The sequence below is a fragment of the Lupinus angustifolius genome, chromosome LG09 (assembly GCF_001865875.1).
Source record: "Lupinus angustifolius cultivar Tanjil chromosome LG09, LupAngTanjil_v1.0, whole genome shotgun sequence".
Taxonomy (NCBI): domain Eukaryota; kingdom Viridiplantae; phylum Streptophyta; class Magnoliopsida; order Fabales; family Fabaceae; genus Lupinus; species Lupinus angustifolius.
In genome coordinates, this window is record NC_032017.1 from 13,261,455 (window position 1) to 13,282,337 (window position 20,883).

The window sequence follows — 20,883 nt, forward strand, 5'->3', positions numbered from 1 at the left end:
CTTATGGATGGGTGGATAGTGTTATCCTATCCTGGATAACACTATTCTCATCCTACCTTATTCTCCTCCACCTTTACACTTGAAAACCTGTTGCTCTACAAATGGGGACCATAACCCATAAAAGTAACCTCGTAGTGGTTACTACTTTAGTTGCAATAATTCTGATTCAGTCCCTTCATCAAATCAGAAATTGCCTGAAGGTATCTACACTTATTATCATTTCATGACGCATATGCCCTTAGCCACCAAATTAATTACTTAAGATCATTTTATATTTTGGCTAATTACATAATGACCATAACACAACTACAGAATTATATTTGTGACCCATAAATTGTCAGAAATTCCGACAAATTCATGAATACAATATAAAAAAAACATTACTCATTCACAAATAAGGGTTATATTCAATTTAAAGGGTAATAATCACACAAACTAAAATACTCATTTATTTGTTCCCACGAATGACAAAGCTGAAAAACAAGGTTTCATGAAAAATCTTAGTTTTGAAGAGACATAATAAAATGTCAGATGTTTTTAAAGGTTTTGGCAAATAAGGAATGTCAAAGAAATAATAATTTACAAAACGTGACTTCAATTAGAGGAGTTGATTTATTACTCAAACAAATGATGTAGTTCAACACAATTTTAATCTTTCCATTTAAGTGAATATTTTTTCAATTTTCATAAAAAAAACACTTTCAATAACAACTAACTTTTATCCCAATATTTTCTAATGTGGTCAAGATAGACCACACACTTTAAGTTAAGTATATTTATCATTCAAGTAATATTACAGGGCATAAGTTCAAATACCATAAGAGGGCAGTTGAAAGTTGAAACAATCTATACTCTCAAGAATTCTAACATAAGCATTTAAAAATTAAAATGAAAGTTGCTTTGAAAGCAAATTAAAATAAAAAGAATTGGTAAATGAAAAGCACTAGGACCTTGGGCTTGACCAGGCATTATTATGGCATATTTTGATTTAGAGGGAAAAGTACTTTTCATTTATTGATAATCATTTCTTCAAAAGCTATATAAAACATATTTTCAAACTTCTGAATTGGAATTAATAATTTGGAAATACAAATCAGTTTCCTTAATGAGTAATGTTATATCCTCCTATTAAATCTTTTTATTAAATACTAAATTCTTATATATATAAAAAAGTGACACATATTACTTATAAATCAATCATTAGTAAATAAAGTATCATCTTATACTACCAACATCGTTATCTCACGAAGAAAATACCAACATGAGAAAGATTAGATTATTGTAAAATAATAACTGCCATGAAAGCACCACAAACATATTCTATAAGTTTTAGCTAAATCCCACCAAATAATCAAAATTTTAATTTAACATTTATTGAAAATGACAACAAAAGAGACTAATATGCAATAAAATACCTTGTAAAGAAATTTGGCGAGAAACAGCAAGAAACTGAAAAAACTAAATCAAAAGAAACAAAAATTCTCAACGCCAAGAGAAAAAAGTTACTTTCCTTTTCCAAATATCTTGCACGGAATTGCCGCATAGATTTGCGACGATTTTTCTTTCTCTCTCATACATTGTGATTGTCTCAGTTTGAAACTTGGAATCACACAGTCCTTGCTCCAATCTTTCGTCTTTGATGGATTTCACTTACATTGCACCGTAAATCCTTCAATTATATCTCAATCTGATTTCATACTCACTTTCTCTCTTCACTATCATTTTTCTTTCTCTAAATGTTGCTTTGAAGTTTCTCCCAATTTCTCTATTTTTTTCTGAAGGTTTATGTGATTAGCAATGGCGCCGAAGCGAAGGCTTCCGTTCGCAAAGAAAAGAAGCAAAAGATCTCATTTCCGCGTTCTGTTTTTCGTTCTCCTCTGCGTTCTTGCGGCGGCGGTTTTCTTCATCGGCTGGGGTCAGTTCTTTGTCTTTATTCATTTCCATTTCATGCTTTTGATGCATTTGAAGTTCTCTAACTGAAATAAATGTTGATTAGTTATTAATTGATTTGCTATTTGTATTTTCTTTTCTTTTTGGTTACTATATGTTTTGTTGCTATAATTGTGAAGTGTTTAGTTTCCTCCTAGTTCGGGTACAGTCCTTAGTTAAAAAAGTGAAACTCAAAATTAGAGAAGTTTTTGAAATATCTCTGTTAGTATATGTAAGTCGCTCTGATTGGTCAATAAAATAAAATTTAAAACTCGTTGTCATTGTGGATTTGACTAGTTGTGAAGTCTAACTGGTGTCACTGCTTTGACTCTTGTTGGAAGGTTTTGTGAAGTTGTGTCATGTTGTTTTCGTTTCCATTTTTTATTCTATAATTATGTCTGCTAGGAGTCCATGTAGTTTGAGATGTGATATGTTTCTTGATCTGGCATCTAGGGTATAGTCCTTAGTTAGAAGGGAAAATTCCTAAAGGAGAGGGTTTTTGAAAGTGTACCTTAGTATTACTTGCTTCAACTCGTTGTTCTGAATTTGTGGTGAGTAATTAGATGATGTGAGGGTGATCCATTTGGTGTTTTGGGTTGGATGATGTTTGCTTTGTATGGCAGTTGAAAAGAGGCCAAGTTCATGAAGTAGTGAACTTGATAGTTGTGCAGTCGCACTGACATCACTACATTGGCTCTGCTTGGAAGGTTTTATGAAGTAGAAAAAGTTTCTCTAAAATGAATTTGCCTCTAGCGTAAGCAATTAGGGATATATCCACACTTTTAGATCATTTAGTTTAGATCCTTTTGCACTTTATCTGATTAAGGGTGGATGCACATTTGCTTACTTTAGACAAACTATTTTCTTAGTATGGTCTCATTGTGTTTTTTTCCCACTCTATCTTTAATAACATGATAGAATAATTTAATATACTTTTGATGATTTTGTGCTATTCTTTTCTATACTAATTACATTTTTTTAGTTTACTTCTCGCAATCTCTTTTTACTGGTTTGTGCTTTTAGTACACGTGGGCAGGAACAACCACTTTTTATAACTTATTGTATGTTTTGTACTGCTGTGGCTGTGCTAAATGCCTAAATAAAAGCATACATACTTTCAAGTTGGTGCTTTACCTGAACCAAATGTATTTCAAATATGTTGTCATGTCAGACACTTATATATTCAATTTATTTTTGGAATTTTTTATGTTTCCAGAATTCAAGTTCATCAAGGTTTAACCTAAAATTTTCTAGACAGCGCTTAAAAATGAGAGTTATAATTTTTTTAGGTTGGAATGAACATATAAATATATTTAAATTTAAGTAGTTCTAACTTCTAACCGTTATTAATTTATAAATGTATACACATTTCTTTAATACTCTGCCCAACTCATGTCATGTCCTAGTTTTTAATTTTTTTTTTGTCTCAGTTTGTTCTTAATCGGACAATATACTTGCATTTGTGTTGGTGCAACATGATTGTTTGTAAATAAGAAGCTATTTTTATTCTGACACTAATGCTTTGTGCTGTTATAGGACATATATGATTGCATAAGATGTGAGTGATAAAATGAAATAAGAGTTGAAGGTCTTTTGTCTGTTCCCTTTTCCAAGTGACAAGGCATATGGTTGATAGGCTTTCTCAGGTCTCAATTTTGTTGTTGGAGTGTTAAATTGTGAGAATCACACGGGATAGAATGTCCCTGACAGGAAATGTACTTCATTTATCTTCTCACTCCCTCTTCCAAAGTCCCTTCGATAAATACAATGATAAAAAAGTTTCGATTAAAATCTCTGTAATTTATCTATGTTATCTGCACATGGTCAGTTTAAGTTAGTATAATTATTTCAAATGCATTGTGCAGATCAAGGTGATACTCCAGCTGTTCCAAGTAAAAAGGTATCCTGTATTATGCATTACTGGCTATATAATTAAATACTGGGTACAGCTTCGGTTTTCCTTAACACAAAGTTGTTGGCTACCACAGGTTGCCAAATGGAGAGAATGGCAGTCATTGCAGGACCTTAAATCACTTTTTTCAAAAGAGGCAAGCTCAGACTTACAAAATTTGCTATTGGTCCATATTTCACATTTAATTTTTTCATGCACGAGTACTTCTTGCCTTTCTAATAAATATTTTATTTTAGGTTCTTGATGTTATTGTATCCAGCACAAATGATATGGGGCCTTTGAGTCTTGACAATTTCAGAAAGAATAATTTGTCTGCTTCATGGAGAGTTGCTGGATTAGAAACATCAAATGCTACATATGAGGTTTGGAAGACTAATTTGATTCTGCATGTAACTTTCAGTTCCTGGTATTTAAAAAAAATTACCTTTTCTAAATTTTAATACATGTTTAAATCTTTTTTCGTTAAAGCTAACCCAACCAACAACGCATGCTAGACAAGAAAAACCAAAGGCAAAGGAGGACAAATCATCAGGTGGTATCATACTCTATAATCTATATCATATAATACAATTTTCTAATTCAATTTCTTTGTTGATGCAGATGGCCGTGCTCAGTGGAGTTATAGTCCTACACAGCAAGCCCGAAGGGTGAGCATCATTCTTTGATATTTTTCTTGTTCGAACTTACATACACCTCGCTTGGATACACCTTAAGCTACTGTAAGTTTGTGGTGTGGAGTGTTTTCTGCCACATTTTTGTCTTCTTTTTAGGTATAAGTAATTTTTCACATTGAATAGCTTAAACATTCATTTATTTAGCATGGAATAAAACTTTGTCCAGAATATATTTTGGCACATGTTGGAGTTTTTCAAATTTCTCCTTCCGTAGAATACAATTTTGTTTTCACATTATTATTCTCTTTTTGGAAAATTTAGTACTTTACTCTAAAGATTGCATTTACCCGAATTCATCCCAACTTAAATGCGTTTTAGTAAATTACTTGTGGCAAACATTGAAACAATGCCCAAAAGATATGATGTCCGCATGAAAATGTTTTTCTGACTTGGAGTGATTCTTTATTTTGGAAATCAAGCTGTAAATAAAACTTTTTTCATGTTCTTTATAAATATTTTCTGCAGCAATTAATAGAGAAAAGGCGAGGAAAACGTGCTGCTGAGTTTGTAAAACTGGATGATGAAGTGATTGTTAAACTTGAAAATACAGCTATTGAACGCTCACAATCAGTGGAGTCAGCTGTTCTGGGTAAATACAGCATTTGGAGGAAAGAAATGGAGAATGAAAATGTTGATTCTACTGTTCGGTTGATGCGGGACCAGATCATTATGGCCAGGGTATATTTGAGTATTGCAAAGATGAAGAACAAGCTTGAACTGTACCAAGAACTGCAATCTCGGTTGAAAGAGAGTCAACGTGTTTTCGGTGATAGAAGTTCTGATGCAGATCTACAGCACAGGTAGGAAGCTAGGTTCAAATTGTAATGTCCATACTTTTGTATTTGCTGACTTAACTGAGTGTCTAATTATCTCTAGTGCACATGAAAAAATGAAGGCTATGGGCCAAGTTCTGTCTAAAGCAAGAGAGCAATTATATGACTGCAAGTTGGTCACTGGAAAACTGAGGGCAATGCTACAAACAGCTGATGAGCAGGTTAGGAGCATGAAGAAACAGAGCATATTCCTCAGTCAGTTGGCTGCCAAGACAATACCAAATGGAATTCATTGCTTATCAATGCGTCTTACCATAGATTACAACCTCCTTCCTCTTGAAAAGAGAAAGTTCTATATGAGTGAGAACTTGGAGAATCCCAGTCTTTATCATTACGCATTGTTTTCAGACAATGTCTTGGCTGCATCTGTGGTTGTCAACTCAACCATTATGAATGCAAAGGTGACCCTGACTGTCTTTTTACCATAACAGTGATTATGAATATGTCCTTCCCATGCGTTATCAATCATTTCCCTTACAGATAGCGGATAAATACGTAGCATGCCCATATTTTGCATGTACAGTACTACCTCTGGTTTGATAAATTATGTAATATGATCAGCCTTCATTGTTTTCATGCTCTTGTGTTGAAACATTGCAGGATCCTTCAATGCATGTTTTTCATCTAGTTACTGATAAACTAAATTTTGGAGCCATGAACATGTGGTTTCTGTTGAACCCTCCTGGGAAAGCTACAATCCATGTTGAAAATGTTGATGATTTTAAGTGGTTGAACTCATCCTACTGCCCGGTCTTGCGGCAGCTTGAATCTGCAACAATGAAAGAGTATTATTTCAAGGCAGGACACTCGAACTCCCTTTCCTCTGGTGCTTCTAATCTGAAGTACAGAAATCCAAAATATCTCTCAATGCTCAACCATCTGAGATTCTATCTTCCACAAGTTTATCCAAAATTGGATAAAATCCTTTTCCTTGATGATGACATTATTGTTCAGAAGGATTTGACTGGATTGTGGGATGTGAATCTAAATGGGAAAGTAAATGGTGCTGTTGAAACATGTGGTGAGAGCTTTCACCGATTTGACAAGTACCTTAACTTCTCAAATCCACATATTGCAAGAAATTTTGATCCAAATGCTTGTGGTTGGGCATACGGGATGAACATATTTGATTTGAAGGAGTGGAAAACGAAGGATATCACTGGAATATATCACAAGTGGCAGAATATGGTGAGTACACTTGAACATAGCATTGGTTTATACCATGCTTCTATTCTTGCACAAATTGATGAGAACAAAAGATATTCCACTGACCGCGTTTTTTTCTCTCATTCTAGAATGAAGACCGGTTGCTGTGGAAGCTGGGGACATTACCCCCAGGGCTAATAACATTCTATGGGCTGACACATCCGCTAAATAAATTATGGCATGTACTTGGTTTGGGTTATAATCCAAGTGTTGATCGATTAGAGATCGAGAATGCTGCAGTTGTACACTACAATGGCAATATGAAGCCTTGGTTAGAGATTGCTATGACAAAGTATCGCTCTTACTGGACCAAGCATGTCAAGTATGATCATCCCTATCTTCGGAACTGTAAGCTAAATGAATAGTCCTGATAATTTGGTCCAGTTTCATAGAAAAAAATCTTGTTTTTCTCCAATCTCCCCTACTCTCTCCTCCCTGGATTGACTATTTTAACTTCATTGTCTGGCTAGAATCATGATCTAATGTCATCTTAGAAGGAATAGGATCGACCCTGGAATAGGGTCGTAGCTTGCACCCAACATCATCTCTTTCTCACATTAATGATTTTGCTTTCAATTCATTTTATTTGTTTATACCAGTCTTACCCATTTGAAACAAAGTACATAAGTAGTATACCTTGTTTACTATAAGAACTCATTGTACAGTACTCTGATGCTAAGTCAGGAGTAGAAATTGGATATGATATCTCTATTCTTTGAAAAAAACTTCCTTGTTCAGTTTTTAGAGATCCACTTTGTTAGTCATGAACTTTTCATGAATGATGTTTGTGCGGCTTTATTTTCTTTTAGCATTTTCATGAAGGAATATTTTCTAGTATTTTCCCTTTTACCTCAGGTGAAACATTCTTGTCAGTATTTGACATTTATTGTATAGTGTAAGTTGTTGACGTTTTGCTATTGCCTATGTATGTATAATTATTTTGTGACAAAATAATTAGAGTAATAACCCATTCTTGTCCCTCATATTTTCCAACCTTACTAAGTTAGTTCCTAATAAATTTAAATTATCAATTTGGTTCCCAACAATTTGTAACATTAAGTAGAGAAAATGATGATATTTGTCTTGTTTAGAGTAATGATACATCCTCTTGTAAATTAATAATTAATATTTTAATAACATGACTTTGTGGCCCATGTTATTTATCTTATAGTGTAAGAAAAATTGTAGGAGGATATATGATTTTGTCTTTTTATATCTTGTCATTAACTTGCTAAATAGAGGTACTGAATCATGAAATGGGATGCTACAAGATTTTGGATGAAGCTGAAAATTGGGTTACAACTTTCCTATAACTTTTAGACCTTGTTTTTTTCCCGTGGAGTTATGACCCATAAAGTAGGAGTCCTTCATTTGTCTGGTGTGCTTGGTGTACTTCAAATTATTTGTTGTAAAACTTGCTTTGGAAGACTATTAAATTTGTTGAACTATTAGATTTCCCTGGATAAATCTAGAGTGATGATGTAAAACCATTGTGCATCATTTTTTTGGTAATTGGTTTTAGGAGAAAATTATCTCATCTGACCATTAAAATTATCTCATCTGACCACTAAAATCATGACATATATTTTATTTAATCATTTTTATAAAAATATTTTTAAAACTAAACAAAATAGTATCCTTGTCATACTTTTATTGTCTGAATAAGATAAATTATCTCGTGATATAAAAAGATACTTTGTTCTCATTATGAAAATGATCATCAAATACAATAGACCAAATAGTCTATTTGTTTTATAAAATGAAAAGTGTTCGCTCATCAAGCTATTCCCATGCATACAATTTTACACCCTCACCTACTTCAGCACTATATGGCTTACAACTACAAGTACTTAACTCCTCTATAACACTTCAAGACTTAAAGGGAGCCCAACAACATAGGACATTTTTTAGATAGTCAAAGGGAAAATGTGGAGTCAAAACATGAATTCGGACAACATATAAAGACACACAGTAAGAGCAAAGATGGTGACTTTTGGTGCGGCTTGTTCTTTTCCTATTAAAGAAGAATCATTCAAAACCCTTGATTTGATGTAAATACTCTTTAATTAACTGAAAGAAAATTAAATAGATTCTCCTCTTTAACTTATACATTTAACGGGAACCTTATTGATTTGGTGTGTCACTAACTAGGCCTCCCAATATGTATGTATATGCAATAACAGGAAAAGGGTTATGAATATATGATATACTATAGTGGAATATAGCTACATGTATCCTTATAAAAAGGAGTGAATGAACTTATTCTACTTTTGGTTATATTTCAATAAACTAAAACTGAGTGAATGAACATATTTTCTCATATGTAGTTAAAGATGGGGTAGGGATTTTTTTAATTTATAATTATGCCTATTATGTATTGTGCATCTCAAGAGACACGTTCTCTTCCTTTGGAAATCAGATTATTGTCAAAATTCTTAAGTTGGGTATAAGAATTACCTAATCTATCACATACAGTTGGGTATAAATCAGATTATTGTCAAAATTCTTAAGTTGGGTATAAATCTTTTCTTCTGCTTTTCTAAAGATAGATCCTTATTCAATTCGTTAAAAATAGTTCGCTGTTAAGAAAATGAGATCAATTTGTTGTAGAAAGGTAATCTTCTCCACATAAAATTGATTCCGTCCTTTTAATCAGGACATAAAACTATTAGTTTTACTATAATTTATATTTATCTTCTCAATTATTATTTGTTATTATTATCTTATTCAAACACTATAATGAATTATTTGGACCGATTTATATTTGAGTTTTACTAATTTTTATTATTCTCTAATTTCTATAAAAAAAATTGGAGTCTCAATAAATGAAAAGGTCATTTATGGAGAAAATAAACCATTAATTTTCTAACATTCTTTGTTTAGAATTTGATTTTTACCCTCCAAACTAATGTTTTCAAATGGAGTCATTGACTTGGTTAGAGTATTGGACCGACTAGATGAATTACTTATTAAATTGTAGAATCATTTAAGCTAGATATGTGCATATAAAATAATTTGCAAGATTGGCATAAATGAAGCTGGGGTAGTAGCCAAAAAAAGTTGAAAAGCTAAACGATGATACAATATAATTATTTGAGTACTTTAACTCAAAATTTGAATTGCTTTAATTTAGTGGCAGATCACTATGCATTAAGCATAACAAAGGGTAAGGGGTTCTATATCAAAACTTGTTTAACAGAAAAACATATTTTATTTATGTGATAATATAACGAACCAATATTATAATCTTAACAATTTGTTTTATCCCCACTTCTTTATTTTTATTATCTTTTGTCCCTTCTTTATAACCTCATGTGATGTGTATAGAATATGGATCATCTCCATTAATGAAGATACAAGTATTTCAATTTCTTCATATTTTTAATGACAAATATGTTATTTTATTATACTTATAAGGATAGATATGTCATTACAAGTTAGATTTTCTGTAGTTTTTAAGGACTTATCTCTCATTAATGGAGAGGATACATAATTATGTGTACATAACAAGTGAATTTAAATTAAATAAAATCTTAGGTATAATCTCCAAATTGATTTCTCAAGACTAGAAACTAACAACTAAGAGAAGTGTTTCAAACAAGGTAGGTTTGAATGAGTGAGTATTCACTTTCTTTTTTCATATTTACCAATTTGATTTTGAAAAACGAAAATTAAACTGATGTTTAGATATCATGAATATGCGATAAAATAGTCCTTGTTAGAAGTCATACAAAATGGTAAAAAGAACTAATTTGATTTACATTTAATATTTTTTGGACTATTTTCGGCATTTCAAATGTTCATAGACCAAATTGGTAGACACAAAAAATTTCAAGAGCTTTATTGTACAAGAAATACACTCTACTAATCATTTCTACAAAAAAAAACAATGTAGGTTAAGCAATCTAAAATTCTAAATAATGCCACCAATTTATATTTGCTGAAACCCATGTTTTGTTGCCAACTTTTTTTTCTTCCACTATGATTGAGAGAATGACAAATTGAGCCATGAATTGTGGGCCTCTGTGATGTTTTCAATTACTCTTTCTAAATTCCACCACTCACACTTTCCATGTAAAGAATAGACATTACTTTTCTTTATCCAAAGTTTGGCTGTAAATGCATGAACTGCAATCTTTCCTTTGATAGTAATGTCATGAATCATATCTATAATAATTGTACAATTTGCCACTTACTAAACAAGCATAAATTCAGTGGCTAGAGCACATTTCAGATGAATATGCTAGACAGTGTTTTAGACAACACTCCACAACCATAATTATTGTGATTGCAATATTAGTTTTGAAAGTCATTACAATAATGACATTGTAAGTACATTTTCCCATAATTTTTTCGTAATTGTCATAAACATAACAGAACTACATCCACACTTTAAAATATTGTTGGTACATAATCAAATAATTTTGGGTAAGACCATATATGGTATCATTGGTATGGTATAATATGTTTCTTAGATATATGTTGGGATGATAAGATGGAAAATGTGACAAATGAATCAATATATAGGAGAAAGGAAATGACCTTTTTAGATGATTTTTGTGTTTTCAGAACATTTCGGATCAACATCCACTATATGGATTTTTATGCGAAACTTGTGATTTTTCTATATAAGATTTTAGTTAAAGTTAATGCAATAAATGGACTAAAAATAGTATACAGAAAGCTTAAATATGATATTGGTTCCTGAAAATTGACTCAATTTTTATTTTAGTTGTTTTAAAATAATCTGATTGATTTTGATACTTAAATATTCAAAAAGTTCGGAATACTCTTTCTGATGAGGATTGTGTAACTGCCTAAACTGTAATACCATATAATTCATCATCTCAAATTCAATTTGGATCAAGTAATGTTGCCTAATAAGTATATACTATACAGAATAAAATATTTCCTAATATAGTAAATAACTTATCTTCTTCGACCAATAAAAGTATGACATGCATTTTGTTTTGTTTAGTTTTAGAAACATTTCTACGGAAAATAACTAAATAAGACATATGTGATGATTTTAGTCGTCCTTATATCAGAAGATACTTTATTTTCATAATTAGTAACTCTACCAAGAAAAAAGCACAGTTAATGTAAAGTTTTATTTAAAAAAAAACATCCTACAAACATGCATGATACCAAGTACATGAAGGTTCAAGACAACTAGTAATGGTTTATTAGTGACAAGATGTCTTTAGAACACAACTATTAAACTCTTTATTCTCACATCCTTTATTTGCATATATAGGATTCTCCCAACACTAACATTTGGAACAACTAATTACAAAGTTGACCACTTTTTTTTAGGTCTTTTCCTTATCTTTTTCCTCATAGACCCACCAAAAGCACCCTATTTCACTTCATATGCATGATGCCATCTTCCTCATCCTAAGAGATAGAAGTGTTAAAGTTCAGTTTATGTTCTTGTTGGGTATGTCAACTTTTTCTTGTACCCACCTTGAGAAAGCATCAAGGGTTTTTTGGTCAGCCCTATAATGCATCTGTGTAAATTCAAGAAGACTTGGCCAATTGAAATCTGGATAGAGCCTTGGATTCTCATTGTTAACAAGGTCTTTTGGAGGAGTAATCACTTTTTCAGCATTTGGACACAGAAAGAAAGCAATTGATTTTCTCACTATTTTGTTATTCACAACTGCTCTATGCAAACAACTCTTGTAAATTCCATTAGATAGAGCCTGAAAAATAAACCAAACCATATCATCATTTCATGCATGTTTAATTAACTAGTGCATAGTAGAAGGATTATTAGGTGTATATTTAAAAGAAGGTCTCAAAAAAAACATTTAATATCTAGCACAAATTCATATTCTCTCTAGTATCAGATGGAGATTGCTGCACATAACACAAATAAATCTCCATAATTTGAAGTTTTTTTCAATATTTTTTTTTTAAATTAAGAAAGATTCATCTCTTCTTATATTTCAGTAGTAGACTCTCCTTGAGTAACAGAGTACACATGGTGTTATTAATTGACATTTGTTCTTATTAAATTATACTTTATATTTTATATCCTTTTATTATTTGCAGGATCATATGGACCTAATACTGAACATAACATAGTGAAGTATTGAATAATTTAATGTGTGTACTATATGCAAGTTGACAACCTATTGACATATGATATATACCATAAATGTATCACCAATGTTGATAACAAAGGCATCTTCTTTGGGTGTAACAGAGTACCATGTTCCATCCACAAACACTTGTAGACCCCCAACTTGATCTTGGTGAAGTATGGTTAGGGATGTAGGGTCACAATGTGGACCAGTTCCTAAGGCCAAATCAGGTTTTTGGCATGGTGGGTAGTAATTCAATCTCAATATTGATTCATTTCCTTCAAAGAATTCTCTGAAATATTTTCTGCCAACTCCTAGACTCATTCCAAGAAGTTCCATGATCACAAGAGATAGATTGCTCATGGCTTCACAGTAGTTTTGGTACACAATCCTAACACATGGAAACATATAAAGTGCATGAGCTTGTAATAATTAAATAAAAAACAGAAAATGCAGGTAGGGGTAGTTGCATTTTTTCTGCTTTGGTGAATGTTGACTAAAAATAATAATAAAGATTTTCATAAGGGCAAGAATGAGAGATTCTTATATCAGAGAAGTAAATATTTAATACTAAGATATGGTGGACTTCATTTTTCAAAAAAAAAATGCTTTTCAACATCTTATCTTGTCCTTTATGGCTGAGGAGGTTATGTAAACTCATAATAAAGAATACTTGAGAGGAATATTATGTGTAAAAAGTGTACTGCTATAGATCCTCCTTACTTTCAGTGTTTCCTGATAAAGTGATTTATCTTCCAACTCCCTAAATCATGCATCATAAAGTTCTCCACCTTTCTGAATTTAAGAGTCTTTTTTATATATTTGATATATCTCAAGTTTTCTGTTCCTTTCTATTACCATCCAAAAATCAAATCCTATTATTGCATCCCAAAGTAATAGCACATGTATATCGAACTTAATCATTTGGAAGCAAGATTTTAAATCTAGATATATGACTGCAGTTTGTTAGATTGTGATTATCAGTTGTAATGTTATAGTATGTGAAATTATAAATTAAAAAAATATCAATCCAACAAAGTTGAACATATTTTTTGCTTCTTTTTCTTGGTTTATAAGTGTTTTCCGTAAACTAAGCTTATTACTCAAGCAAGCTTAGTTTAAAAAAAAGAAATAAGGAAAAACAATCTCAACCTACACATGCACTAAATGTATGCAGGTCCACCCTGGATAAGTATATGTTGTCTCTATCTCTCTCGAACTAATCAAAATAAAGCAAAAATAAAAAACAATCATAAATATTTAATTTTTTAATTGACATAAAATATTTTGATTGATTCAGGACAGACTTAAAGGACGTGCTTAGGAATAATCTTTGTCCTTCCATCACTGTATTCAACTGCATGTGACCGATCCATATCAGTCTCATTTTCATGCAACAATATGTAATTATGATAAACATAACTTAACCCTAACCACAACCACAATTAAAAATCATGATTTTGGGAGGTTAGAAACCTAGGAACTGAGTATGAAGGAAAGAAATTAAAAGTGCATTAATTCTATCTTACCCAAGTTGCTTAAAATCCTCTCCCATAACATTGACAAAATATTCCTCCACAGTTTTGCTGGAGTGATCCGCACAGTAGCGAAAAGAAAGTGTTTCCTTCCATGGAAGCTTGGATGAGAACCTTCCTATGAAGCTATTAGCATACCCACAAAGTTCTCCAACCTTTCTCTGAGCCCTTTGCTTCTTAGATAGTTGCATGCTGAAGAAATCATCTAATAGGTTAAGAGCTTGAGATTTAAGCTTACCATCAACTCCATGGTTAACAATATGAAAGAAGCCATGCTTTTTGCATGCCTCATGCACTTGTGAACATGCACTTGAAATGGCTTGTGGATTTCCAGAGAGAAAAACCTTCAAGTCAATTGCTGGAACTTCAAGTTCTGGTGATGTTAGGCATGGTTTCTCATGGTCAGGCCATATGAATTGGGAGGGAATGTTTGGTTGGTATTGCATGGAAGATGCTTCAAAAGTTAGTTTTTGTGTATCCTTATCATTTTCCATGGGATTTTGTGGTGCAAGAAGCACTGGTGGATGAGGCATTGCCATGTTTGAAGTCTACAAAAGCAACTAGTATATTTTTTCTTATATTTTGTGAGTAGAAGGAGGATAGGAGAAGAGAGATATGGAGAGAGAAGAGGTGTCTCTAAACGGCAAAGACAAGGGAGAAGGTTGATAAAGGTGGTGAATAAATAGGGTCTTGATGATATTTACATCTTAAGTGGTATACTATTCATCACTTGGATATTCTGTACCTCGCATTTTACATTAACTTTTTAAGAATTCATTAATGCTTTGGGAAATATAGGTATAATTGGTCAAAAACACATTAACAAATTATATTATCCTTTTCTCTTCTATTTATTTGTTGCCCGTTATTTAATTATTTACGATTGAACATTGTGAATGATCATTTATGTTGTACCAACAATTTGCATTATAACAAATTGATAGTTGACTCATAATTAACCTAAGTGTCATAATCATAATAGAAAAGTTCAATAAAAAATGGTAACTAAGGTTTATGAGAAAGAGCGGGGAAAATATATTGATAGTGAAGTTTGACTATACTATTACACGTTTAGTGTAGGTTTTGAAATATTTATGGAATTAATAAAACATTTTAGGAAGTCGCGAATGACATCCACGATTTTGCTGTTGTCGTGGACCAGCAATGTGACTCTCTTGGGAACTCGTGCCTGACATACACGAGTTCTTCTCACATTCTCTTTCCTCCATGGAAGTCGTGTATGTGATGCATGTCTTCCTTACTCGTGAATCTGAAACACGAGTTTCTATGAGACATGGTGAAAAATGAATTTTCACATTTTCCTTTTACATAGTAGTTTAGTTAGGGTTTTCAACTAAATGTATGCAGGTCCACCCTGGATAAGTATATGTTGTCTCTATCTCTCTCGAACTAATCAAAATAAAGCAAAAATAAAAAACAATCATAAATATTTAATTTTTTAATTGACATAAAATATTTTGATTGATTCAGGACAGACTTAAAGGACGTGCTTAGGAATAATCTTTGTCCTTCCATCACTGTATTCAACTGCATGTGACCGATCCATATCAGTCTCATTTTCATGCAACAATATGTAATTATGATAAACATAACTTAACCCTAACCACAACCACAATTAAAAATCATGATTTTGGGAGGTTAGAAACCTAGGAACTGAGTATGAAGGAAAGAAATTAAAAGTGCATTAATTCTATCTTACCCAAGTTGCTTAAAATCCTCTCCCATAACATTGACAAAATATTCCTCCACAGTTTTGCTGGAGTGATCCGCACAGTAGCGAAAAGAAAGTGTTTCCTTCCATGGAAGCTTGGATGAGAACCTTCCTATGAAGCTATTAGCATACCCACAAAGTTCTCCAACCTTTCTCTGAGCCCTTTGCTTCTTAGATAGTTGCATGCTGAAGAAATCATCTAATAGGTTAAGAGCTTGAGATTTAAGCTTACCATCAACTCCATGGTTAACAATATGAAAGAAGCCATGCTTTTTGCATGCCTCATGCACTTGTGAACATGCACTTGAAATGGCTTGTGGATTTCCAGAGAGAAAAACCTTCAAGTCAATTGCTGGAACTTCAAGTTCTGGTGATGTTAGGCATGGTTTCTCATGGTCAGGCCATATGAATTGGGAGGGAATGTTTGGTTGGTATTGCATGGAAGATGCTTCAAAAGTTAGTTTTTGTGTATCCTTATCATTTTCCATGGGATTTTGTGGTGCAAGAAGCACTGGTGGATGAGGCATTGCCATGTTTGAAGTCTACAAAAGCAACTAGTATATTTTTTCTTATATTTTGTGAGTAGAAGGAGGATAGGAGAAGAGAGATATGGAGAGAGAAGAGGTGTCTCTAAACGGCAAAGACAAGGGAGAAGGTTGATAAAGGTGGTGAATAAATAGGGTCTTGATGATATTTACATCTTAAGTGGTATACTATTCATCACTTGGATATTCTGTACCTCGCATTTTACATTAACTTTTTAAGAATTCATTAATGCTTTGGGAAATATAGGTATAATTGGTCAAAAACACATTAACAAATTATATTATCCTTTTCTCTTCTATTTATTTGTTGCCCGTTATTTAATTATTTACGATTGAACATTGTGAATGATCATTTATGTTGTACCAACAATTTGCATTATAACAAATTGATAGTTGACTCATAATTAACCTAAGTGTCATAATCATAATAGAAAAGTTCAATAAAAAATGGTAACTAAGGTTTATGAGAAAGAGCGGGGAAAATATATTGATAGTGAAGTTTGACTATACTATTACACGTTTAGTGTAGGTTTTGAAATATTTATGGAATTAATAAAACATTTTAGGAAGTCGCGAATGACATCCACGATTTTGCTGTTGTCGTGGACCAGCAATGTGACTCTCTTGGGAACTCGTGCCTGACATACACGAGTTCTTCTCACATTCTCTTTCCTCCATGGAAGTCGTGTATGTGATGCATGTCTTCCTTACTCGTGAATCTGAAACACGAGTTTCTATGAGACATGGTGAAAAATGAATTTTCACATTTTCCTTTTACATAGTAGTTTAGTTAGGGTTTTCAGGGTTAGTTTTAGGGAGTTTAGTTAGGGTTTTTGGTTTTAGTTAAGGTTTATGATTTTAGTTGTATAAAAATAAAAGTCATAAATTAAAATAACAAGACAAAATTATGAAAATAAAATTGATAATTTTACTAGGAATTGATTATATTATAAAAATAAGAAAACGAGAATACATTTTTCCATTTCCTAGTGACGTTTATGGGATGATGTACCACATGCAGGTGTCTTTCTCCTTCGAGGTGGTTGGATTCTTAGTTGTTGTTTTGGTTGACATTTCTTGCTTGTCCGGTTCCACCTCTAACCAATTGTGGCGCCTCCTCATCTTCCTCGTTATCATCTTCATCATCATCTTCAGCTTGTTGTGTACCATAAATGTTTGATTCTTCAACTTGTGAAGGCATTGTTGGTTGATAATATTGTTGACAGTTGAATACCGACAATGGATTAATGCCAAACATTGATGGTATTCCTTGAAATTGTGATGAATATGTGAATTGAGAGAAGAAATAATCACTCATTGCTATGAAACCTTCAAACCCAAATGGTTGTTGTTGTTGTTGTTGTTGTTGTTGTTGAGGAGCAAGTGTTTGAGTATATGCATGTGGATAAGTATTCATCTGAGTTTGACACTCATCATGTTGAGGGAACTCAGGTGCAGCAAGCACACCAAATTGTTTTGTTGTAAGAGCTTGATAATTATTGGAGGAGAAGACAGTTATAAATAGTTGAGTAAAAGCTTTCATCATCTCATTGTAGTGTAAGTAGACATTATTCAATGCTTGCATGGGGTTTGGAAAAATATTTGAAGGAACACGTTGATCTTGAATCGTTCTAATAAAATTATACTGCAAATGTTTTTTTTGGAAAAAATTGGAATAATTTATATAAATTTAATTATTAATATAAAATTAAAAATTAATATAAATTTGTAATAAAAAAATCTTATCGATCCAACTGAATATATTCCGGCTAGAGAAATGTATTTTCTAGTTCTTTGTAACTATCAGTGCATATACTGAGTAGTTATACAAATGTTGCACATCAGGAAAACCATTTACCACATAATTTCCCCGGTTATTTCATATTTGAATCCACTTGTCATGCTATTGTGACCAGTTGTAGCCGATTTTCCCATGTAAGTTCATCTTGTGTTATTTCTCCAGATTGATTGGATCTTGTGGGATTAATTATTATAGACTAAACTACCTATAACCCAATCACTAGCATGTCACTCAACAAGTGCAAAGTAGATAAGTAACACATGTGATCAGACTATATCTGCTATTTGGCCCATAAAGGTAATGTTCCTATATGGGGTATAGACAAATTAATATATAAAAATAAATTGGTAAAAATAAAAAATAAAGTACTAATAATAATAAATAATTTAGTAGGAATAAGAAAATAAATAAGAAATATCAAAAAATAAATTAGATAATTTACCTGATCAATGCACAAGTGATCTAACATTGACTATATGATGTTGGTTGCATGACCAGAAATATTGGTGGTGATTAAATGTTGCGACCACCTAAAATGTAAAGTTACATTAAGTTAGTATATTAGTTGAAATAAATAATTTGAAATAAAAAGTTATATATAAAAACCAAATAATTTTAAATTTTTTAAAAAATAAATATTTACCTTCGGACCAAGAGAAATAATTGCAATGTGTTGTTATGTAGTCTTGGAGCAAGAATCTGAATGCTAAAACAATGAAACCGAAACTGTATTAGTATGTTTGTGATAAGTCCTTCAGCAACGGGAGATACATCAGGTGAACTCGTGACTCTAATGTATCTGACATAAGAATCCACCAATTATCCGTAGAATGAAGGCTTTTGCATGTTGTTGAATTACAACATCATCAGAATCTACTGAGAGTACTTCAAAAGTGGAGTCTAGCCTCATTTGGACCCTTTGACCCATAATTTGTCTACTGGCTGGGATAGCATCCAACAAGTTGAGACATAGAAGACCCCAATCCGTACTCGTCCTACCAGTAACAACAGCATCAATATATAGCCCAAGTTGACATGCGACGTCTTCTAAAGTAACCATGCATTCTCCAACGGTAAACTGAAAGTATGAGTTTCTAGCCTTCATCTCTCAACCAATGCAATGATGAGATGGTTTTTGATATTAGATGCTCTAATATCCAGAATGTGCCCAAATGCGGTATTATGAATAACTTATAACAACAGTTCAGATGGTAGGCGTTGCCGAAAGTTTTACCTTGCACGAAAAGTAACATCTCCATCATTCCATATGATGGTGGAGACATGATCATTTTGATGAGTGAGTAGGGTAGGGTTAATGGGGTCAGAACCAACGTGTTTCGTTTTTTGGGAATAAGGAATCAGGAATCAGGAATTTGGGAATAATGGATTAGAATAAGGGTTTTAGTGTGTGAAGTGTGGAGGCCTATTTATAGTCAACCAATATCATGGATGAGGTCATGACTTTAATGGCAGTCATGCCTCTGAACCACGACTTAAGAGTAGGTACCGTAAGTTGTGCCCTAGCCTGCTTTGAAATCCTATCTCGTGTCCTAGCTTGTGTTGAACTCGTGGATGAGGTCCACAATTTTAGTTGAAGTCGTGGATCCTGTATGTGACTTCCATGTAAGACGTTAAAGATTCCCTATGCATTTATGTCACTTTGTACATAGTTCAAGATACTAATCAAGGGAATTTGGTATCTGCTTTGAACTCGTGGATGAGGCCACGAGTTCCCTGGAATCTGATACAATAACTTTTTCTTTGAGATTAGTATCTCAGAACTCATTGTTGAAATTACCATCAACATGACGAACACATTATACAGATTGTGCATTACACCATTATGGCAGCTTAATACGGAGTGCATCCAACAACCCTATACCCTTATATGATATTATGCAAATGTTTGATTATGGAGTAACATATGTCCAAATATTGTAGAAAATCAATCTCATACTTCTTTAGTCTCTCCTTCTACAATGGAAAATGCAACTAGAAATATACGTCTATTACCATATTGTGAACTAGCTATTAGCAATATTCTGATATATTTTCCAGCCAAGAATGTGCGATCTACTTGAAGGATTGGTTTGCAAAATCCAAATCTTTCAATGTATGGCTTGAAAGCCCAAAATACTCTATCAAGAATTAAAGTACTATGGTCTTCATGGCTAGATGTGGAATATCTTACCATTGTACCTGATGCATAATATTGAACAACATTCAACCAACGAGGTAAGTCCTTATACGATCTCTCTCAATCACTATAAATTTGGGTCATTGTTATTTGTTTAGCAGTCCAAGCCTTCCTATATGTGTAACACCCCGAAAAATACTTCTCAAAAACATTGCGGAAAATGGGTAAAAAAAGTTTTCTTTGGATAAAGAGATTGTATAAAATTGTTTCCTTTTAAAACCTTCCTTTTCCGGGACATCACTTTAAGTAACTCAAATGCGGAAAATCAACTTATCGTTATCCAATGATAACTTAACCTGATTCACAATTTCCTGAATAACACAATGCATATAAACGGTTAAGTCATCTTTAGTTCATACAAAGTAAGTCAATAAAGGTGGAAACTACATCGCCACTAACATATACAAAATCCAAAAAGAAATGGCGAAAA

At 32.6% G+C, this 20,883-nt stretch overlaps 2 protein-coding genes across 3 annotated transcripts; one reads left to right on the forward strand and one right to left on the reverse strand.

Moving 5' to 3' along the window:
- LOC109357466 (polygalacturonate 4-alpha-galacturonosyltransferase-like) lies at positions 1,455–7,323 on the forward strand. The gene is made up of 11 exons (XM_019601444.1): positions 1,455–1,662; positions 1,782–1,915; positions 3,795–3,829; positions 3,918–3,977; positions 4,078–4,203; positions 4,310–4,373; positions 4,442–4,488; positions 4,981–5,315; positions 5,392–5,749; positions 5,949–6,536; positions 6,644–7,323. The coding sequence occupies exons 2-11, from the start codon at positions 1,798–1,800 to the stop codon at positions 6,917–6,919; spliced, it is 2,007 nt and encodes a 668-aa protein (XP_019456989.1). The 5' UTR covers positions 1,455–1,662; positions 1,782–1,797; the 3' UTR covers positions 6,920–7,323.
- On the reverse strand, positions 11,719–16,528 carry LOC109357467 (gibberellin 20 oxidase 1-D-like). 2 transcript variants are annotated; one of them, XM_019601446.1, is made up of 3 exons: positions 15,899–16,528; positions 12,713–13,034; positions 11,719–12,259 (listed from the first exon to the last, which is right to left on the reverse strand). In XM_019601446.1, the coding sequence occupies exons 1-3, from the start codon at positions 16,441–16,443 to the stop codon at positions 11,975–11,977; spliced, it is 1,152 nt and encodes a 383-aa protein (XP_019456991.1). In that variant the 5' UTR covers positions 16,444–16,528; the 3' UTR covers positions 11,719–11,974. The 2 variants fall into 2 exon arrangements, with proteins under 2 accessions (XP_019456991.1, XP_019456990.1); XM_019601445.1 differs by lacking the exon at positions 15,899–16,528 and adding an exon at positions 14,173–14,802.

Coding starts and splice junctions, on each gene's coding strand:
- LOC109357467 (XM_019601446.1), bottom strand. CDS start 16,443: ATGGCAATGCCTCATCCACCAGTGCTTCTTGCACCACAAAATCCCATG. Junction 13,035..15,898: donor GAGGATTTTAAGCAACTTGG/GTAAGATAGAAT, acceptor TCCATGTGTTAG/GATTGTGTACCAAAACTACT. Junction 12,260..12,712: donor ACATTGGTGATACATTTATG/GTATATATCATA, acceptor TTTATTTTTCAG/GCTCTATCTAATGGAATTTA.
- LOC109357466 (XM_019601444.1), top strand. CDS start 1,798: ATGGCGCCGAAGCGAAGGCTTCCGTTCGCAAAGAAAAGAAGCAAAAGA. Junction 1,916..3,794: donor GGTTTTCTTCATCGGCTGGG/GTCAGTTCTTTG, acceptor TGCATTGTGCAG/ATCAAGGTGATACTCCAGCT. Junction 6,537..6,643: donor ATCACAAGTGGCAGAATATG/GTGAGTACACTT, acceptor CTCTCATTCTAG/AATGAAGACCGGTTGCTGTG.